Source organism: Portunus trituberculatus, chromosome 25, assembly GCF_017591435.1.
Source record: "Portunus trituberculatus isolate SZX2019 chromosome 25, ASM1759143v1, whole genome shotgun sequence".
Taxonomy (NCBI): Eukaryota; Metazoa; Arthropoda; class Malacostraca; order Decapoda; family Portunidae; genus Portunus; species Portunus trituberculatus.
In genome coordinates this window covers 15,675,025-15,695,923 of record NC_059279.1, presented here as the reverse complement: position 1 = coordinate 15,695,923, position 20,899 = coordinate 15,675,025, and the positions used below count along the sequence as shown (strand labels likewise).

The following is a 20,899-nucleotide window of genomic DNA, read 5'->3' as shown; positions in this document are numbered from 1 at the left end:
GTAAAAAAGAAAGAACAAAAATTAAAAGTAAAGCATCATTAGCATGATTATGAAAAAAAAAAAAAAAAAAAAAAAAAAATAACATACACAGCTGGGAAAGAGTAGCACAAGAGATACAGTAATGGCAGTTTGGTGACAGCTGACCCTCCCTTATCCAACACCTCACAGGTCAAGAGTCCAAGACAATGTCACAGGGAACACATTACACTGATGACATTACAGCATTAACAAAGCTAACTAGCACCTGGTACTTTTGTACACTGTCCTTTTTTACACTAAGACTATAATGGGTAAATAAAGTGAGTTTATAAAAGACCCACACAACAAAGCTTTAAGGTATTTTCCAGTCACAACAAATATTACAAGGCATTATACTGTTGGCTCGACCTCTCCGCATCCAGCAAGATTCTACACATTTCACTTGGATTAAATTGTTTCTTGTAACAATATCACTGCTGTGGGGCAGCATCCATACAAGATAAGAGATGGCCAACTTAGAGCAAGGTAGTAGTAGTAGTAGTAGTAGTAGTAGTAGTAGTAGTAGTAGTAGTAGTAGTAGTAGTAGTAGTAGTAGTAGAAGTAGCAGTAGCAGTAGCAGTAGTAGTAGTAGTAGAAATAGGAGTATTATCATTTCTTGCAGTAATGGCGTAAAGAACCATTACCACACACGTCTAACACTTTGCATGAGCCAGACACAAATGCACACATCATTGTAGTAACATTTGATTCAATTACTACATTACTAACAAAAGAAAATGTTATGGACATGCAAATTGAAAACCTATGTAAGTCATTACTTTCGCATTAAAAGGTAAATACCTAAAATTAATAAAGCCAGATAATAAATCTCAATACATACTTCACCGTTACATGATAAGCAGAGTACTATGTAATAAAAGCACCATTTATCACTAGAACAGTCTTCAGTAATACAAATCATTCTGCAACACAAAAAATTATTGATTTTAAGGTAAAATTTGGAATAAAATGATGATTGTGCCTTCAAAGGTAACTGAATTTTCATTATCGAGTATTATCTCTCTCTTTCTCACACTAAAGACTTACACACACCATAGATATGGCACAATTAAGATTCTTTAACATTCAGTACAAAGGACAAGTGTTGAAGTGTGATACCAGTACAACATTATCTATGAGGATTCAGTATACAAGATCCATGGCAGTACTTGGATGGCTTTCATCATTCATCTGTTGACATGCTATTCATATTTCACTATGAGAATAATCTCTCCAAAATATCTCATACTATTTTTAGATTCTAATTTTGTGCATTTCATAAAATACATTTTTCTTACATTATGTATAAAAATACTTATATTAATTAATTACAATAATTTCAGATACTTAGTCTAATTTATTGAAAAATAATGAGCTGATGATTGATATTTCAATTCACAGAGACTTTTCTCTAAAATATATTTATGCATTACTAAACTAATTGTGACCTTACTCTCACAAAATGTTCCACCTGGTAGGGTTGACAATGCTGCCATCATGGCCCACCAGGTACCAAGGCACTGGGATTAGCTGCATGTGCTGCTTCACTGATAAAAGCATCACATGGCAGGTAACCTTGTTCAATTTTTATCAAGATCAAGGATGAAGAAACGTAATACTGATAATCCACCTAAGTACTATGTATCATTCCTTTATAGTTACTGGTAAGAAAAGTCTAATCATATGTTTTGGAGCTCTGCCCCCAAGTTGCCATGTTCCCAAACAAGGAGTCTAATAATGTGCATTTTTCTGTTCTGGGAACAGTTATTTCCACATATGCATTGAACTCCTAATGTAAGAGTCAGTGGAACTTCACTGTTTGGGGAAGAGAGCTTAAAGCATACAAGTCCTCATGCCAATACTTTTTTGCATAAAGATAAAATCAACCAATACTTTGTGTAACATGGATCAAGTACGTATATTATTCAGAATACTTGAAATGAATACATATATACATACACTAATGTGAAGACAAGACAAGCCTATGAAATATTATGCTAATTGCAATATCTGACATTACTGAAGTAGTAGAAAACTCAAGAACATCAATATGAGATTACAAAATATTCAACAAAGATGTAATAATGAGAACTTTGAATAGAAATCAGTCATTCATGGCAGAGATCATTTTAGTCACTTGTTCAGCCTTTGACATCCCCACAGGAAGACACAGCACAAAATATAATTGATTAAAGCTAAGATAAATTCTGGCCAAAATAATGTCTTTGAAGAAAATATATAACTGGAGACTTTCTATGGGAATTTCATTCTAAACAGAATTATGAGTCATAATAAACTAATACAAAACTTATTATGTATGGGAATTTCATTCTAAACAGAATTATGAGTCATAATAAACTAATACAAAACTTATTATATTATTTTCTTTTTTCTCATTGAAGTTACTTTTTTCTTTAATTTTCATTCTTTTCAGATAAACAATGTCATGACTGGTCATTAATTCTAGTTATGAAAAGCTATAGCATATGTTCAACTCCTCATTTGGGTGTAGGTGGAGTATAACAATTCTAGGGCAGGGTTTAATAACATAAAAGCATATTTTCTCATGCCTCTTCAAAAGATATCTTAAAATTGATCGCTTAGAAAATCTTCCTTCTTAGTGCCATTATGAGTGCATCCTCAAACACAGAATGCCTTAATTATGGTGAATATTTTCTAGGCAAATTGTGATCCAATCACTACTTTAAACAAACTATAATTTTATTTTTAATACTTCTCATCTAATAAATTTGATCACTTGAAACTTGATGATAAAGCAAATTTCATCAATGTAACTGCCATCTATACCATGAAAACCAAATATCAATCAACAATCTCCAATGTCTACTACTTTGTTCAGATTATTGCAAATCATTCTGAGAGAAAACATTATCCATCCAATATACAAATTTACACAAACAGTATTCAGTAAATAAGCTTGCACCAACAGACCAACAAAATAACACACTGCTCTGAAAAGCTCTCCCAGCTTATTCAGAACAGCAGAAAACACTGATTCATAGCACTTTTCCTAGATATTGTGCTTCAGTATTACTACTATAAAAAATAGGGATCTTCAGATCTAAGATTATGAGGCAATTGATCACCATTCAGTGAAGTCCAAAACAAAATGCTAAGGCAAGAATATTTAAGCAATGCACTAAAGATACAGAGGATACATACAGTTGTAAAAACTGCATCTTTACTCCCAAGAAACATTACACATTACATTTTAATGTGAAGTCCAAAGACTAAGTCAAATAACAGAGGCCAGCTCTGAGATACATTTTAGGTGCTTTAACATCACAGTCTAGAATTGTAGGCCATAATTATTTTGATGTCCTTTTAACAAGTCATCAGCAGCAACACAGCCACACTGTGGTTTCTTTGCTCTGGCCAGGCAGGATGGCACACTCATGGTTCAGGACATGGTATCAAAATGGGACAGAATGAGATGTGCACATTTATTTCAATTATTAAATTTACTAAACTTTTGTTTTTACTTCCATTTAAGTAGATAATAAAGAAACCAAATGCTGTGACTGTAAAGTTGTGAAAGGAGAAGCTGGTAGACTTGTTGTTTTCCATTACAGATACTTAACAATGCTGCACCTTTTGAAAACGTATATCTTTAAATACTACTAATGAACTTAACACTTGTATTTTAATTACGATGCAAAATGTACATGAAGAATATATATTTCCTGTGATGAAGATGTATTCTAATACTGATCATGGATGGGTAAATTTGAGTAGCTTTGGGTATATGTAGAAATTAAGATAACCATACTGGTAATAGAGACTCATGTTGAAACAAGTAGTGTTCCCTTCAATATGATTATCATCACATACTGTCAACTATGAGAAGCTGCAATGTTAATGGAAGGAAATCATAACTAACTTATGCAAGTCCAAAGAAAAAAAGAAACCATGTTATGTACACTTGTATGAATTCACTTGTTACAAAGAAAATTTTTCTTGTTCAGTAGACTTTAGGTATGCACTTCAAAGGTGGACCCTTTAAATGGACGTTCATTGCCAAGGAGCCAATTGTCAAAGGTTGTCATAAACTGTTTCTTGTCCATCTATATAATTACATTATAAAACTTTTCTATTACTGTGAGTTGTGTACAGTGATATCCATCCCTGAACAGTAGCAGTGCACTCACTGCAGACTGGAGAGAAAATGCTGAGATAGAAGGAATTACGAAGATGCAGCACTGAAACTTTGATACGAACCATCACCACCATAACAGTGATAAGACAAGACAAAAATTTACAATTCAGGTTTAACTTTTCAATAAAGTGCGGTCATGAGATTACAGATAATTCAGATGAATTAAAGAACCATTGATCACATTAAAAATCCAGAAGTGCATACTGATGGCCTACTATTTTCAAATACATAATGCAAAAGGAACATTGTTTCACTCAAACCAAGAGTCACATAACCTAGTGTCCAACAAAATTGACAGCTTTTAAAGTATCAGACATAGCCAAGAGTACCACTGCAGTGATTCATATTCAAAGGATGACAGAACACACCAAGGAGGGCAGGGCAACACCCTTGTCTCCACACAGTAACTCATTCTATGAAGCATTACACCTCATTGATTCAGTATGACCATAAAGTAACATATGCTTCTCATAAAGTCACAGCCTGCCTCAGCTTTGCTACACTGAACAATGCTGTATTTACTTAATGCAAATGCAGGAATGTACTCATACCTAAGTAAACATGTTGTACATGACGAGGCAGTAACAAAACACGCAAAAAGACCCCCCAACGGCAGAGCTGGATTATCACTGATGCATCACAATAGACTTACTCCTCTTGCACCCAAATCATTCAGCTGATCACCCTAGATGCCAGAGGACCTCTCAATGAGACTGTCTCCCTTCATGCATTCACAACAGCTTACCTATCATCCCTACCACTGAGTTTCTGTTCCCTCAGTCCAGAATTGGTACATTATATTGCATTTTCACTACCTCTAATTCAATGATATACAACTTTATTGAGTTAAGTGCATTCCTGCATTTGTACCTGAGTGGTGTCACATAACCCTACTACTGTGGAACCAAGATAGGACACTCAATAACTATGTATGCATTTGAGAAAGGGAAAAAAAAACTTAAGTTCCATCAGGGTATACAAAATGAAGACTTGTACAGTCCCACCACAACATCCAAGGCAGCTCAGCCAACACTCTGCCAGTCACACATTGGCTTTATGAAGAAAACATGACACTTTAAGGCCACGTTGGATCAACTTGAGGTACAGTCAGTCACCAACCAGAACAAATCAGTCACATAATATTGGCACATTGCTAAATACTAAAAGCTTGCAACCACATTGCTGACCAGTTTGTATTAGGAACCATTAATAAGTCTTTGCTCCCTCTACACACTCTTCATTACCTCAAGTCCTGCATCAGAATAAAATGTAGTTTGGATTTATGCAATCCCCAAACAACCCTCAGGTTCATATGCTTGGAAAATAACTAATGCATCACACCCAGTAACTCAAGGGAAGTGTCATTTGAAGCCTAAAACTTACATTTGCTCTAGTAACCTGGTTCTCTAGTAATATGTTAATATACTATGGAGGTACTTTTTCTAAAGTGTAAATTGAGCAACAATCTTATTTGAACACGGCTAGCCAAACGTATTTTTACAGTAAACTCATGAGAAAATTAATTAATAAAAAATAAATAAAAAATAAATAAATGAATAACAATAGTAATAATAAAAATAAATCCTTCCCTTTGGTGTTTTACATAATTCATGAAATATTTTTGCCTGTAATAGTTTTACTGGATGTGAAACGTTTGATCAAACTGTTACAGGACGAACTGCTTCCATCACTAGAGCTAACACTTGTCACCAGCTCCTGCTAATATTTATCAAGCTTTGTGTGAAAGGATTTCATCATCCTTCTAAAAGCTGCATGTTACATGAAAAGAAAGCAACTTTTCATGGAAACAATGAGTCTTACAAGGACCTTCAATTGGACCCCATGACTTGAAACACTCAACCACAGGCTATCTGCATGAAGAGTTAACTCAGTAACCTTCACTTTCTAGGAGTTATGAGCAATGAGATTCATATCTCGCTGGGAGAACATACTCCTCAAGATTCTGTCACAAAATCCAACTGAAGATCAAATATCAGATAACATCCTGTAGTGGTTTTGTGATATCCTTTGAAGTTTTGAGTTTATCTGCATCTTCCAAAATTATGAGCTCTGTTTTATTTTCTTGGTTATTATTGAAGTAGTTCATGTCATTTTTCTTATAATGTTCCTCATTAACTCTGTTATTAAGATAATCTCTTGCAGTGCTTTTATTAGCTGGTGTCTGGGAAGAAGAGGCAGATCCATGCAGTGGACTGAATAAGTTTTGTATTCTGTTGGACAGTTTCTGTTTAGTTTTAGGTGATGTAGGTGAAGCTAAAGGAGGTTCACTGGTGTCACTAGATGGCAAAGATTTTGATTTAACTAAAGTTTTGTCTTGTGGTGAATGAGCCTCTAGTGGCACCGGATCTTGTTGGAGGGACTTACCTTTTACTAACTTGTCCCTAGGATGTGACAAATCAAATTCCTTTTTCTGAGCCTCAGGCGATTTGTTACTTTGCATATCACTTCGTTGTGCTGCCTTTCCTTTCACATTGGCTGAGGACACATGTTGTTCTTGACATGAGAATTCTCTGACATCTGAGGCCTTTCTCCGCTGGTCTTTGGTTTGTGCAGGATTATTCTTTGACATGCCGTGGGATGGTGAGTCTGCCTCATTTACTGGTAAGCTCTCAACTGATGGAATATTTCCCATTTCCCATTCCCTTCTAAGACGAGCTAATATACTTGGTGTGTCATCTGTATCTATCTCTGTCTGACATGCTGACATAGGTGCAGATTTTCTGTAGCTGTGTCCAACACTTGAATTGGCACGGCGCACAAGAATAGCAGCATTTTGTCTGTTACTGCTGCGTACACTATTGCATTTCCTGCAGGCAACAGTCGGGTGGTGTGGACTGCGACACATGGGTGGCCTAGGTAATGGCACATCTATTGAAAGACTGGGAGAGCTTGGAGACACCATTTCTTGTTTTATGCAACCAGGTGAGGTATCTGACAGTAAAGGTGTTGGCTGCTCAGTGGGATAAAAAGAATGTGCCTGCAGCCCAGTACTGGGTGGCTGCTGTGGTAGCACCTCATGGTGACCATGGTATGGCGGTGGATCACCTCGAGGATGAGTGGCTGATGGATGGCTCAATGAATTTGGATTTTGTGATTGTGCCATACTCAAGGCTGATAAGTCTCTCGTCAAGGGAAGCATGGGTGAGGCTTCAGCAGCATATGCAGGTGGAGAATCATATTTTGGATGAGAGAGGCCAGACACATCATTATAGGAACTGGTCTGCACAGTACTTGGATACTCTGAACCCTTATTCAGACCAGGGTGAGATAAATCACTTGAAGGATGCTGACTAGGCTGCAGCATTGAGGGACGAATCTCTACACTCGCCAATAGTGACTGGGAAACCGAGCCTTCTCCAGCTGCAGAGCTTGAATTAACCAATCCTGGAAAACACACCACACGCAGCTGCAATGAAATATTTGTGTCACCACCAGAAAGCTGACAGTAGAAGGGTAAATGGCCAATCTTGTTGATACCTGTTCTCTTAACCACTACAACTATTATTCTCACTGATCATATTGGATAAGAGACCCATAACGATTTATCCGTTGATCGTTGTTAATCATAAATCTTTCTCCTGATCTAAACTCCTAAATGTTGTTCCAATCTGCTTGTCTGTCAACAATGACTATACAGACCAGCAACAAAATATTATACTCCCAATATTCCAATAAAAACCTAATGTTAATCCTTGTCATGAGACTTCTTGACACCATTCACTCTGTACTGTAATACCTGGCTAATCATCTAATCTATCTGAAATGTTGCATATATAAATACAATTGTAATAACAGATGATACAGAGATTCTGTAAATTATCTTTGTAAAGAACTTTGAACCACTAAGATGAACTTTAAGACAGAATTAGTGTTTGAGGTCACAACTCAAAAACTTAACTGCTAGTGCCTCCAATCTGAGTAAGCCAGCACTGAGCAAGGATGGGTGAGTGTAAAGCTAAAACATGGTGTGAGTGGAAAACAGGCTTTGTGTTAACCTTACCTAATCTTCACTGATGCCCATTTGTTGGAAGTCCCTCAAGGGTGCGATGATAACATGCCTTCATATATCAGTTTCAATACTTTCAACTCTTGTACAGTACATCCTCCTCTAACCCACTTCCCTCCTTTCTGCCATTACTAACACATTCTACAATCACACACACTGAGGGGCCAATGTCAAAAAGGTAACACAGGTAAATGTCCAAAGTTGCTACGAATGTTCTGTAGCAACCTCCAAGTTCAATTCCTCAGAGTTTACTAATGGTGCACATCATGTCAAGGTGAGCATTTCCTACTCAACAACTCAAGGAAGAGTACATGTCATCTGCTTCACATTTCACTTCTCCCACTACAAAACAAGGTCTACTTTCACAAAGCAACAATTAAGTACATAACGGTTTTATTTTAGTGACTGTGACAAGTGCCACAGCCATAAAGCCTTATGTGTCCATCCATCTGTTTCTGATGCCTAATTTCCACTGCCTACAATATCCCTATAAGGGATGGCCATGGAAGAGCAGCTTCCACTTCTAATCCATCCACTTTTTTTACCATCATCTCTTCCACACATGTTTCCTATGTATCCTTTCATTCTATTCCTTCCCTTCCAGGTCATCTAAGGACCTCAATTTTACAGCATCCACTACACACACTCAGTAATGCCAAATCATCTGAAGGAGTTTCTTGTAAACCACTCCACACTGTTCTATTCATAACATTTTCCATGCTGCATCCCTCCCACTCACTCTCACATACTGCCACCCATATGGACTTATCACATACCTCCCCTTCAAAGCACACATACTCAACTTCTATGCTCTTGTGCACCAATACAATTAAAAGATACAATAGAAAGCAGGAGCAATTTCTGTAAGCTGACACAGAAAAAGCAGGTATATTTGTGGATGGTTAGCCCCAAACCACACATACACACAAGACCATGACACTCCAAATACTTCAGAGATCAGTTTAAGCCTCATCTTAGTTAAAAAGCTTAAGGTTTGATTCAACTAATTTAGCCTTGTATTTCTTTGGTCAACATACAATTGATCAATTGATACATATATCATGTTAGTAATTTGTCTCTTTCTTAGTGGTTCATAGTTCCTCAGGCTTTACAGAACAACTGGAAAGTTCCTAAAACACGCACTTGTTCTGGACTGAATGCTCACTAAATGAAGTCTTTTGTCTTCCCAAATTAGAAGATGAAGCTAAGACTTAAACCCAAAATCCATCTACTTTCAATACTACTTCAAAAGCAGGAACAACTTTAACTACTGATTTGCAAATGACTACTACTGTTTCTACTGAAGAAGACTACCTTTGAAAATGAAGTGGAAATAATATCTTCAAAAGGACTAATTGTCAGACATTTAAAAATTTCTACCTCTTCCACTGCTGAATAAATAATAATTCTAGAAGTGCCATACTTTACTGTGCAGGAACCATGTAAAGAAAGAAATTTACTTCCCAATATAATTTTGTTTTCTAGAACCGAAAAGAATGCACCAAAGAGTCCCTAAGAACCAAAGTACTCCAATGCCCTCTACACTGAAGCTCTATCTGCATTCTACTGCTCTACAAGTCCACTAATGCACGTTCTGGCCAGGAAAAAATGAAAATAATAGGTTGACTAAACAAGAAGGGGTTGCACTGACAAAAGCTAAGCAACAGGGAAGACAAAGTGTTTAAAGGTTGAAAGGAGATTAGGAGGACAAAAAAAAAAAAAAAAAAAAAAAAAATGTATGGCTTAATTAGTCAAACAAATCAGTATGGTAGTTTTATAACACATGGAAGCTGTTTTCTCACAAATGATTATATGGTCACATAAGGTATTGCTTTCACTTTATAAAGCACAAAACACTCTGAAATACTACATCTCACCCACCTTCCCAAGGACTGGATCTTCATTATCCAGGAGCAGATCATCAGAACCTGGAGCCTCGGACTTCAAGCCAGCCGCTGCAGACTGGCTTCCTCCTTCACCATTATCCATTCTCCTTCCTTCAGCTCCTGACTCTTGCAGCCGGCTAATGGAGCCAAGGGAGCCAAGGGAGTGCAGGTCTTGCCCAAGAGTCACTGCCACCAGGGGAGACTTTTATAAAACAACAAGAAAAACAAGCACCCTCTATTCAATAATAATAATAATAATAATAATAATAATAATAATAATAATAATAAAAATAGAATAAAAAACTCTGAAAATAAAATTTGAATAAAAAATCAACTGCAATTACTGTTTGTTAGGATATCAATGTTTTCTGAATCAGAAGACCTGAATAACCTTACCTATGTTGATAAAAACTTACTTAACTCAACTTATCATGTTTCAAATTATTTAACTATATTACAAGAAATGTGCTCATGAAAAGCAGACACAAAAAGTGGAATGTTTCATGTTACATAAACAAACAGTTGGGAAATATATATATGAACAACTTCAGCAGATCACACAAGTGCTCACTGCCTTGCAAGGGTTAGCTGAAAAGTAGTAGTAGTAGTAGTAGTAGTAGTAGTAGTAGTAATAGTAATAGTAGTAGAGTAGTAGTAGTAGTAGTAGTAGTAGTAGTAGTAGTAGTAGTAGTAGTAGTAGTAGTAGTAGTAGTAGTAGTAGTAGTAGTAGTAGTAGTAGTAGTAGTAGTAGTAGTAGTAGTAGTAGTAGTAGTAGTAGTAGTAGTAGTTACTTGGATTCATAAGTGAGTAATTGGGTCAAACATTTTATCTTGTGGTTTAGAATATATCACAAAGACTGTTTTGTAAGTATTCACAGTCGCCTGCTAGTCACCCAGCCAGCCTTCCCCATTGCGGAGCGAGCTCAGAACTCATAGACTGATCTTCACGTAGGACTGAGACCACACCACACTCCACACACCAGGAAAGCGAGGCCACAACCCCTCGAGTTACATCCCGTACCTATTTACTGCTAGGTGAATAGGGGCTATACACATTAAGAGACTTGCCCATTTGCCTCGTCACACCCGGGACTCAAACCCGGGTCTTCTCAGTTGTGAGCCGAGTGTGCTAACCATTACACTACGTGGTGTGTGTGTGTGTGTGTGTGTGTGTGTGTGTGTGTGTGTGTGTGTGTGTGTGTGTGTGTGTGTGTGTGTGTGTGTGTGTGTGTACATTGTAGTAAATTTAGGCATGCAAATTGCTAAAAGCAGGGTAATAAGGAGTAGGGAATCTGATAATTAGGGATACACATATGGCCAATTAAAGCAAATTAAGAATAAGTAGACATAAAATAAGCTGAATATTTGTTCACAAGCAAGTTTCAAAAAGAAAAAAAATGACAAATACAAGAAAACAAAACAACTTACTCTAAATACAAGCAAACAACTTTAAACATAAAAAATACTAAAAATTTAACAGCTGCAGGTTATACATAAACAAAAAGATACAAAAGAAGTGTTGAATGTCTCACCTACAACATTCAAAGGAGGTTTATGTGAACAGGCAGGCAGGCAGGCAGTTAAGTGGGCAGACAGCAGGCAGGTGGACAACATACATTCTGCTCACAAGTCACAGAACATTAAGCAGATGCACAATGGATGGTTCTTCAGAGGTTTGGGCCATAAAAACACAACATGCAACAGTAACACAACAGATGGACTCAACACTGAACACATATCAACATCAACATTGCATGTCAGTCCACACAACACAACACATGACCTCAATTAGTACACTGAGGTAAGGTGTGACATTCAGCTTTATGGCAGTTAATTGTTAACCATGAATAGCTTGGTGTACATAAATATATTACAATCACAGATGGCTGCTTTTTCAATATGAGTGCTCTCTCTCTCTCTCTCTCTCTCAGGTATGAAAATATCTCTGTTCAAACAATACTGACGTGACAATCAGTACCAGGATATTATCTACACTGATTGTGAGCACACAGTCTGCAATAAAAAAGCCTGCAATATTCCTGCCTCTCCCTTTACTACAGGAGGATTTCACCAAGCTCTTCATCACGCCTGGGAGTACCTGGGGTGCTGGAGCCGACCCCAGCACAGCCCAGCCCACTGCTGCTGTGGGAGTGCACTGTGGAAGCCTGTGTGCTGTGACCCATGCTGGTGCTGCTGTTGCTCTGGCAATCCAAGCTGTAAAATAGTGGCAATAAATTTCACTCTACATAAGCAAGAATACAGATGTGATGGATGTGGTGGTGCTCCAAACATTTAGAAATTAATTGTCATTTCAAAATTAATTACATATCTTAATAAATGTTCACAAATAAAAGCTTACAAAGCAGAATTGGCACATGTTTTAAATTTTCCTATTTAGTGCATATTCAGCATTCTTGAGTAAGTCTTTTTTATAATTTCAATTGTAAATGTGAATTCCCTGGATAATAAAATAACTTTATTCATAACATAATAGTAAACAGATTCCCTTGTGGACTGACTGGGTGAGCTGGTGTAACTTGACATAAAATGAGTCAGAATGACTTCTACCTGGCCCAGGCTATCCATTCTTGACCTATTCTCTTATGGGATGAACATCTACAATGTCTTCTTACCATAAAGTGAACACTAACCTTTTTCCACTGCTAAGTGTTGTCCTCATGAGAGCCTTCTGATACAAAACCTCTTTCTCTTCAACTCTTCGCTGCAAAGCCCTTATCATTGCATCTCGTTCTGCAATGTGGCTTTCTAATTCCCTATTTCTGGAGGTAAAGAAACATAATAATTTATGTTGGAAAAAATAGTGTGCTAAGCTCTTGCTACAGAGAACATACTGAAATCCACAAAGATCAAATATCAAGAATTTATCATAACACTTCATTAGATAAAGAACATTCTCATAACTCAACAAAAAATGTGATTCAAATACGGTAGAAATTTTCCAACACAACTCACTTATCATAGCATATAAAAAATAATGCCATGAGCCAAAAAAATAAAAGGAAACTCATGACATCATGAATGAAATCATATTACACACTACATTAACAATAGAGGCGGCAATAAACACAAATCATAAACTGAACAGCAAAACAGATTAAAAACAAAAAAGAATCAATGGAATTACCATAGAAATATCACAACATAACACCAGAAGAAAACAATAAACCCATAACACCACTATGAATAAAATATCAAAGATAAAAAAACTAGACAGACTACTGAAATAAATACATCACAACATTCCTTTCAACAAACTGCCAACAAAAAAGCCTCCACTGTACTGACCTTGCTTCAAACTCTGCCTGCTTCTTACTCATGTTGTGAATCTCCTCCATCTGACGCAGCTTGTCCAACTTGGCTTGACTGAAGGAGCGCTCACTCTCATGGTTGCTCTTCTCCAATGCGGCAATTTTCGTGTCCCTGAAAATGTGATAACAAAAGATTAATTCCTGACATGAACAGTGTGCCACAAGACATTTCAAGATATCTATTCCTATCTTTTGGCTAATGAGTGGTTCACCATCGCCACTCCCAAACACTGACTTGGGCATGGACGCAGCATCAATGGCCAGCTGCCGCATCGCTGACTCCTGAAGATACCGTTGCTCCCACTTGGTGACCTCGCCCTCCAAAATCATGATCTTTTCTTCCTTCTCCCGAAGCTCACGTTGCAAGTCACTTATCTTGCTCCCTGGATCTTCCTGTAATATATCAGTTCAACACTTCCATCAGTTTGCTGCAGTGCACTCAACATACTGATCTCTCTTGCTTTAGGGTAATTTTCAAGGTACACAGAATGAGCTGACAAAAAATTAATGTCAGCATAAAAAAATGCCTCCTTAAAAGAACAATGCTCCAAAAAATGAAAAGGTTGCATTACCTAGAAAACAAATAACTAAATAAATAGTAAATAAGTAAATAAACTTTTTGCAAGCCAGCAATTATAGTTCCTTTAATTTATCCAATTTTGTTGTTGTTAGTCTTTTTATTTTGAAACACCTAAGAATCTAAAGCAAGGTCTCTCACCTGTTTGGAGCCAAGACGCAGTGCTTCCACTTCTTTCTCTAACTTATAACGCAAGTTCTTCTCCGACTGTTCCCTCTTGTCAGCTGCCAACTGAAGGGAGACTATAAAGCGTTTAAGCTGTCCTGCTTGCTCCACAATGTTCTGCTTCTTTCGCAACTGTGGAAAAAGTACATCTCAGGAGACTAGATACCAATAACTTAATGATTTAAAATGAAATTGAATAACTGACATCTAATAATAAATGAACAAGATATAAATATGAAAAAAAATTCATATAAAGCTTATCTTCAGAAAATATCAGTTAATATACTCATAAAAATCCAAGCACAACAAAAGAGATTCATGAAGAGGTGATCTTATGTTATGCTGACAATTTGTTAGAATATTATACCCATTTATGGAACAGTAGTGGGTATGTTTGTGTCTGGAGGTGGCTGACAGTGGATCACTCACACAAGCACACATCGAGTCAGGTATGCAGATATACTGGAATAACACTAGCAGTAAACATACCTCCTCTTCGAGCTTGACAACATTAGCTTGAGCGTTGGTCAAGGCAGAATCCAGGATGTCAATGTGTGACCGCTGTTCATTCAAAGTTTGCTTCTGGGCAGTCAACTCAATTTCCTGTCGTTCCTTTGCAGCAATCAGCTCTTTATCTGAAACATGCCCAGTCATCATTCTTCAAGTAAGATGGAGAGTGGAAGAACATCATGTAGAGACAAAAACAAATGAGAATTTCAAGGAACAGGCTTTACAGATTACTTTACCAGACATAAAAAAATACTAGCTAACTACAGTGAGAGAAGCTAATGGCAAAATAGGGATAATAAAGGAAGGAAGGGCAGGTTGAGAACTAGATGAAGATAAAAGGAGAAATTTTGCTTGTGTGGTGTGGAGATTAGTAAAGACAGTGGTGATGATCACAAAGGCTAGCAAACAATACAAAAAAGTAAAAGCAACATACTTTGTGATATGAGCTGTGCTATTAAGACATCTCTTTTATTCAGTTCCTTGCGGAGTGCATCGCTGTTGTCGGTGGACACAGGGCGGTTAGAAATCTGAGTGCTGAGGACATCAACCTGGTCCTTGAGGTCAGCGTTCAGCTCAGTCAGTCGCTTCACTTCAGCATGCAGTTTGTGCCGGGCCAGCCGCTCCAACTGCTCCCGCCGCTCAGATGACTTCACCAATGCCTGGTGGGCCTCGTGAACTTTCACAATCTCCATCTCAAACTGCCGGGGAACAAGGTAATTACTCTGACATGCAGGTACAGCAGACATACTGGATCACATGCAGACCAGCAACACTGGTATTCTGGGATGTGCAAATTGAAATTAGGTTAAGCTAGAACTGGTCAGATGAGACTTGGTAACTAAATACAACATAGCCAAGCTCATCCAGAAACAGATGAACTTAATTATTCTTATGAAATGACAAAGATAACAGGAACTCATATATATTAAACCACTTCTGTTTATAAATTAATTCCCTCAACTATGATGCCAAATCTTGTAAGAGGTTGTGAAGTCAATTTTCATGTTGTACACTGTAACAGAAAAACTAAAATAAATCACTGAATTTCAAAAGGTAAGAGTAAAAATGTGGAATTGGCATTCAACTATTGGCCTGAATCAAATTTGCAGTCTTTTAGCAATAAGTCCAATACTTTCTCAGAAAGCCACACACCCCTTAGTTAACTCACTCACTCACTCTCTCTCTCTCCTATACTCATACACACTTACCCTTTGAAGTTTTGCTACTTTTCTATGATACATATCCACTTCCATCTTCAAGGCACTATTTTCTTGAGCCAGTAAATCTGCTACTTCCTGCATGGGACCTTCAGCATAATCAGTCTGTCCTGACACAACTCTGAAAAGAAATATATACTTAGTTACTGAAAAATCACAAAAACTACATGCAGTACTAATATGACAAGAATCATCCCTAATCATTCTATATCTTTTATCTCTAAGAATTCAACTGTAATTATCTCATGACCATTATTTACTTCATTATCTACTTCACAGCAGCACCACAATACCTCTGACTCAGCAGCTCCTTGGGACTAGAGGCATCTTTGGCATTATTTATCCTCGTCAGATCAGGCTGGGACTTTGACAAGCTGGCTTTTTCAACAGAATGATTCCCAAAGTCCCCTTGTCTCTCCGGCTTCTCAGATTGCTTTGACCGCCACATGGGATAAGCCGGCGGAGGAGGTAAATTCAACAGATCATAACTTCCACTAGAATCAAAATCTCTAAAATATAAAGGAGCCTGCGACAAATCTCTGGTCATCATTCCATTTTCCGTGATCAGATTGATACCACTGTTTGAGGACGATGCACTCTGGTCACTGCATCCACTCCCCTTCCCCTCACGCTTCAAGAGGTGCTTCAGAACCTCAGACTGATCCAGGTATGAGGAGGGAATATCCGGCAGGTCAGTGGAAGTTTGGTAGTTCATGGATGCACGGGAGGACAGCTTTGGGGAGCCCGGAATGCTGCTGTGGTTCAAGTAAGGCACGTGTGATTTCTGAGACGGCACTGAGGAGTCCAGGAGTGAGGAGTTAAGTAGAGTAGAAGACAGGAGGTTTGCCTTGCCCGCCGATGACTCGATGAGAGGTGTGTTGAGTAGAGAGGAGTTGAGTTTGAGAGATTCCATGTTGAGTTGGTGAGCTTGACTGGTATACTGCGAAGGTCCTGTGTCTTGCCCATCCAGGAGACTGGCAGACCTGACAACACAAGGCAATCAATTAATCAATGAATACCAAGATGCCACATTATTCCTAACAGTGTGGTCATGATAGGATTCTATAGGACATCTGCCAATTGACACACAAGTGGATAGATATGAAACAAGACAAGATGATTGTCACCACAGCAAGTTAATACCTGATAATCATGTTTATTATAGTAACGGTTATGGTAATTTAGAATCATTCAACTATCACCACAGCACTAACTGATGCTTAAATCTCACTCCATCAAAATAAAGATGCTGGGAAGTTCAAATGGTTTTAGTTCAAATGTAAAAATGAACATATACAAAAATAGCAATTTTGTTCCCACTAATCTATTCCAACAAAGGAAAAATTGGAGAATTCTGAATAAGATATGTACCATAAATAGAGTAAGAAGACTTGACATGCTACATTAAATACCTAGGCTAGCAATGGTGACAGGATTATAAACAAGCCAAGTAGCACAACACACACAGTGAGGAATATTTCACAAGAATGGCTATCACTGGACAGTGGATATGCATTGGGTGTTGCTGCTGTGATAATCTAAGGAAAACATTACCTTTTTGTTTTGACCTTTGACACTTACATGGACTTCCTGCCTGAGCCTGAATATCCTCCAAAACCCCAGCGGTAGTGCCATGAGTCATCATTGACAGAGTTGTGGATGATCAGGGTGTTTGTGCTGCTGCTGATGGAGGCATTGCAACTGAAAGGAAAAGGACACAAAGGATGTAAGTATAATTACATCTGACCAGAAATACATGATATATGCAATCATAAATAAACAATTACCAGTTAGTACTATTCTTGAATTCACCTACTAACAAAGAGGGGATCCAAGTGTGTATAATCACAAATTTGGTATAGCAAGAACAGGAGAATGAAACATGTGCAGAGTGGCTGTGAGGGCCAACCAAAGCATTCTGTGGTGGGTTGTGCTACCCAATACAAACAGCATAACTATCATCACTGAAGAGACAATGGCAGAGAGTGAATATCAGCCTTACTATCCTTGTGTAATGTTTATAAATAAATCACCTGTTCATTAATACCATAATAATACTGTAATGCTACACCAATGAATATTCTGCATCTACAAATCATGCCATGGATGCCATCCTAGTGGTTGTGAATCTATCACCAGGGAACACTTGAATTTCATACACAGCTATACTGCCTCATAATGCATATGTACATAAAATACTTTCTACTTAGAATAACTTGCGGTATCCTTATAGATACACAGAATATATCATGTAGTACATTTTCAAAAAATTTCAAACTGCATCCAAGACACCCTTTCTGATCAGCATGAATGGGGCACTTACTCATTGGACCTGTGATTGGACATGCTTGATGCCCCACTCATCAGTGAATCAGGAGTCTGTGTGTTGGCCATGGTGGTGGCAGTGCTGCTAACATTCTCCTGACCCTGAGGCTCCTGTCGCTGGGTGTGCTCTAGGGCATAACGTTCCTCCGGGCTTAGATTTTCATTGGAGGTGCTTACATCAGGTTCACTTTCACTGAAGCTGTAACCATAGTCTGTCCCAGGATAGAAATGTAAACTAGCATTAGTAAAGAACATGAGAATCATCAAATATAAAAGCTTCATTGATAGCTCAAACCAGTATTTACATCATTATGAGTCACGTATATCTGACATTACAACTGAAATGTAACTAATACAATGGATATGCTGTGGGAGAAAGGTGGTACTTCTATGTTACTTTTGTATTAATGTAAAGCAAGAAACAGTACAGAGAGACATGTAACAGTGGACAGTGTGCATGTGAGCCTACCTTTGTTCTTTGCAAGAGGGTTGTGTTGGGGTGCAGTGAGGCTTTTGTCCTTGGATGAGGAGTGCTGCTGGCTGGATTTGGCTTGCTGGTGTTCCTGGTGCGAGGTCATGGCTACGTCATGGCACAGATACTCTCCCTGCTACTCTGCTGGAAAACACATTCACTTAGCTTGATGACTTGCTGCCAGTGTTTTGTCACTTTAAGGATTTGAGAAATAACTTGGTGTCTAGCTTATTGGGACAGATGAAACTAGCTCAAAAGCATGTTTGTCTATATTACCGGGACCATAAAGAAAAAATATTCAAGAAAATTACATTAGATTAATTAAACAGAAAATATCAAGTTTTACCAAAATGACAACTGTGCATCAATTTTCACATAATACATTTACATTACATGGCCATTGCAGATGTGTTACATAGCTGCCCTTTTGCCTTCTACAATGAGACAGCAGTTTGCTATTACCATTCACGAGACACTGCCTTTGAGATTCAGCACAAACCACTACAAAAGTTACAGCACAGACAAAGCTCACCAAAATCTGATTGGACTTTGGTAATCTCTACTGGCCTGCCTGGTGGTGTTGCCCTTGTGTCTCTATCCTGTTTGAGTATCGCGTCAAGGATTCAATGAGTCTTTCACGGCCAATGTCTCATGCCACAATATGAATTTGTCATTACTGAAGCTACAGATAGTAGAACAATGAATGGAATAAGAGATGAAGCTCTGTGAAAAGTAACACCCCAAGCTGCACTGACACTAACACATGAACACTGACAGGATGATGGTTATTACTGAAATGTCTAACTCTGTAATAACTATAAAGAAAAAGACAGATATACTTGCTAATGGTTATAATTACGTGCATCACACAATCCAAAACCGCATGAAAATCCACAAAGATTGACAAATATAAAAATAGGTGGTGTATCATATGAATTTCCATCTTATTATTGGACTCACAGGGGCAAATCACCATGAACCTTGTACAACAACGTAAAAATACAAGCAGGTTAATGCACAGACACACTCACTAAAACTCACACTTGTAGAAAAGAACAAGTAACACCGTAAGAAAATATGGTAAATCTATATTAGAAGACGGAATATTACGAAGTAGACTGAACGCTTGGCAAACACACGTAGATAAGCACACACACTTACCACACACCACACACAACACACGAGCGGCAGAAAGACACTACCACACACACCTCATTAACACCACACCAGCCCTACCATTCACCGCATTTTTCACATTCCTTCACAAACAGCTGACCTCTACAGGAAATACACCACAATACACACCAACGCTCCTTAATAGACACTCACGCCACACTCCATCCGCACCTCAACACCACACTCTGTCCCTTTGCACCTTGAACAACACACTCCAACGGTTTCTCTTCCTTATACACCACTTTTTAACACCACAATTTTAACCACCAACCTCACGTCCAATCTGGAGAAGACACAAACATTCTCTAACTTCAGGGATTGCACCAATTAATGTTATTTCAGTGGTAAACAAAAGAGGATCAAATATATGAACCCAATGCGGAAATAAAGGTGTTTGATTCTTTTTATGCTGCTCAGTTTGGAGTTATAGCTGTGCCCACCTTTGTTACTCGGGACATATTTATTCCCTATATTGAATAAAAGAGTGAGGAACAAAAGGGGAACATAACGGGATAAGCATGCATGTTGTTCTCCTAATATGTGCAGACGCTTCGATTCGCTTCTTTCTTTCTTTCCAAATCCCTTACTTTTTCCTATGCCCATTATGTTTCCCTGGAATTACTTGTTTTAAAACTGGACTGAGAAACATAAAAGAATCAATATAATAGGAAAAGTTATTATTTTTCACCAACCCTATATTTCACCTCCTGCCCACTAACATACTCCAAATACTTAAGCAAAGTATATTCAGGAACAAGGGCACAAGCAATATGTAAGAGGAAAAGTAATAAATTAGTTAACAGTTGACAGACCCCGATTTCCTCCTGTGCATATATAGGTTGAACAATAAATGTTTCATTTCAGATTAACTATAACTCGAGACAAGTGTCGTATATTTAAACACAATACCTAGAGAGAGAGAGAGAGAGAGAGAGAGTGTGTGTGTGTGTGTGTGTGTGTGTGTGTGTGTGTGTGATTCATTCACCAGGGTCGTCTGCTGGTCACCAAGGATCCTTGCTGG

General features: G+C 37.9%; 1 protein-coding gene across 3 annotated transcripts; it reads right to left on the bottom strand.

Annotated features, from left to right (window-relative positions):
• Positions 1 to 1,917: 1,917 nt before the first annotated feature.
• Positions 1,918 to 20,207, bottom strand: LOC123508699. 3 transcript variants are annotated; one of them, XM_045262567.1, is made up of 15 exons: positions 20,150 to 20,207; positions 18,700 to 18,846; positions 18,229 to 18,442; positions 17,487 to 17,606; positions 16,199 to 16,888; positions 15,897 to 16,026; positions 15,122 to 15,386; positions 14,668 to 14,813; positions 14,155 to 14,310; positions 13,672 to 13,829; positions 13,414 to 13,548; positions 12,759 to 12,887; positions 12,206 to 12,321; positions 10,104 to 10,294; positions 1,918 to 7,622 (listed from the first exon to the last, which is right to left on the bottom strand). In XM_045262567.1, the coding sequence occupies exons 2-15, from the start codon at positions 18,806 to 18,808 to the stop codon at positions 6,189 to 6,191; spliced, it is 3,993 nt and encodes a 1,330-aa protein (XP_045118502.1). In that variant the 5' UTR covers positions 18,809 to 18,846; positions 20,150 to 20,207; the 3' UTR covers positions 1,918 to 6,188. The 3 variants fall into 3 exon arrangements, with proteins under 3 accessions (XP_045118502.1, XP_045118504.1, XP_045118503.1); XM_045262569.1 differs by having other exon boundaries at positions 18,700 to 18,843; positions 20,150 to 20,193; XM_045262568.1 differs by lacking the exon at positions 20,150 to 20,207 and adding an exon at positions 20,032 to 20,109.
• Between the last annotated feature and the right edge of the window lie 692 nt (positions 20,208 to 20,899).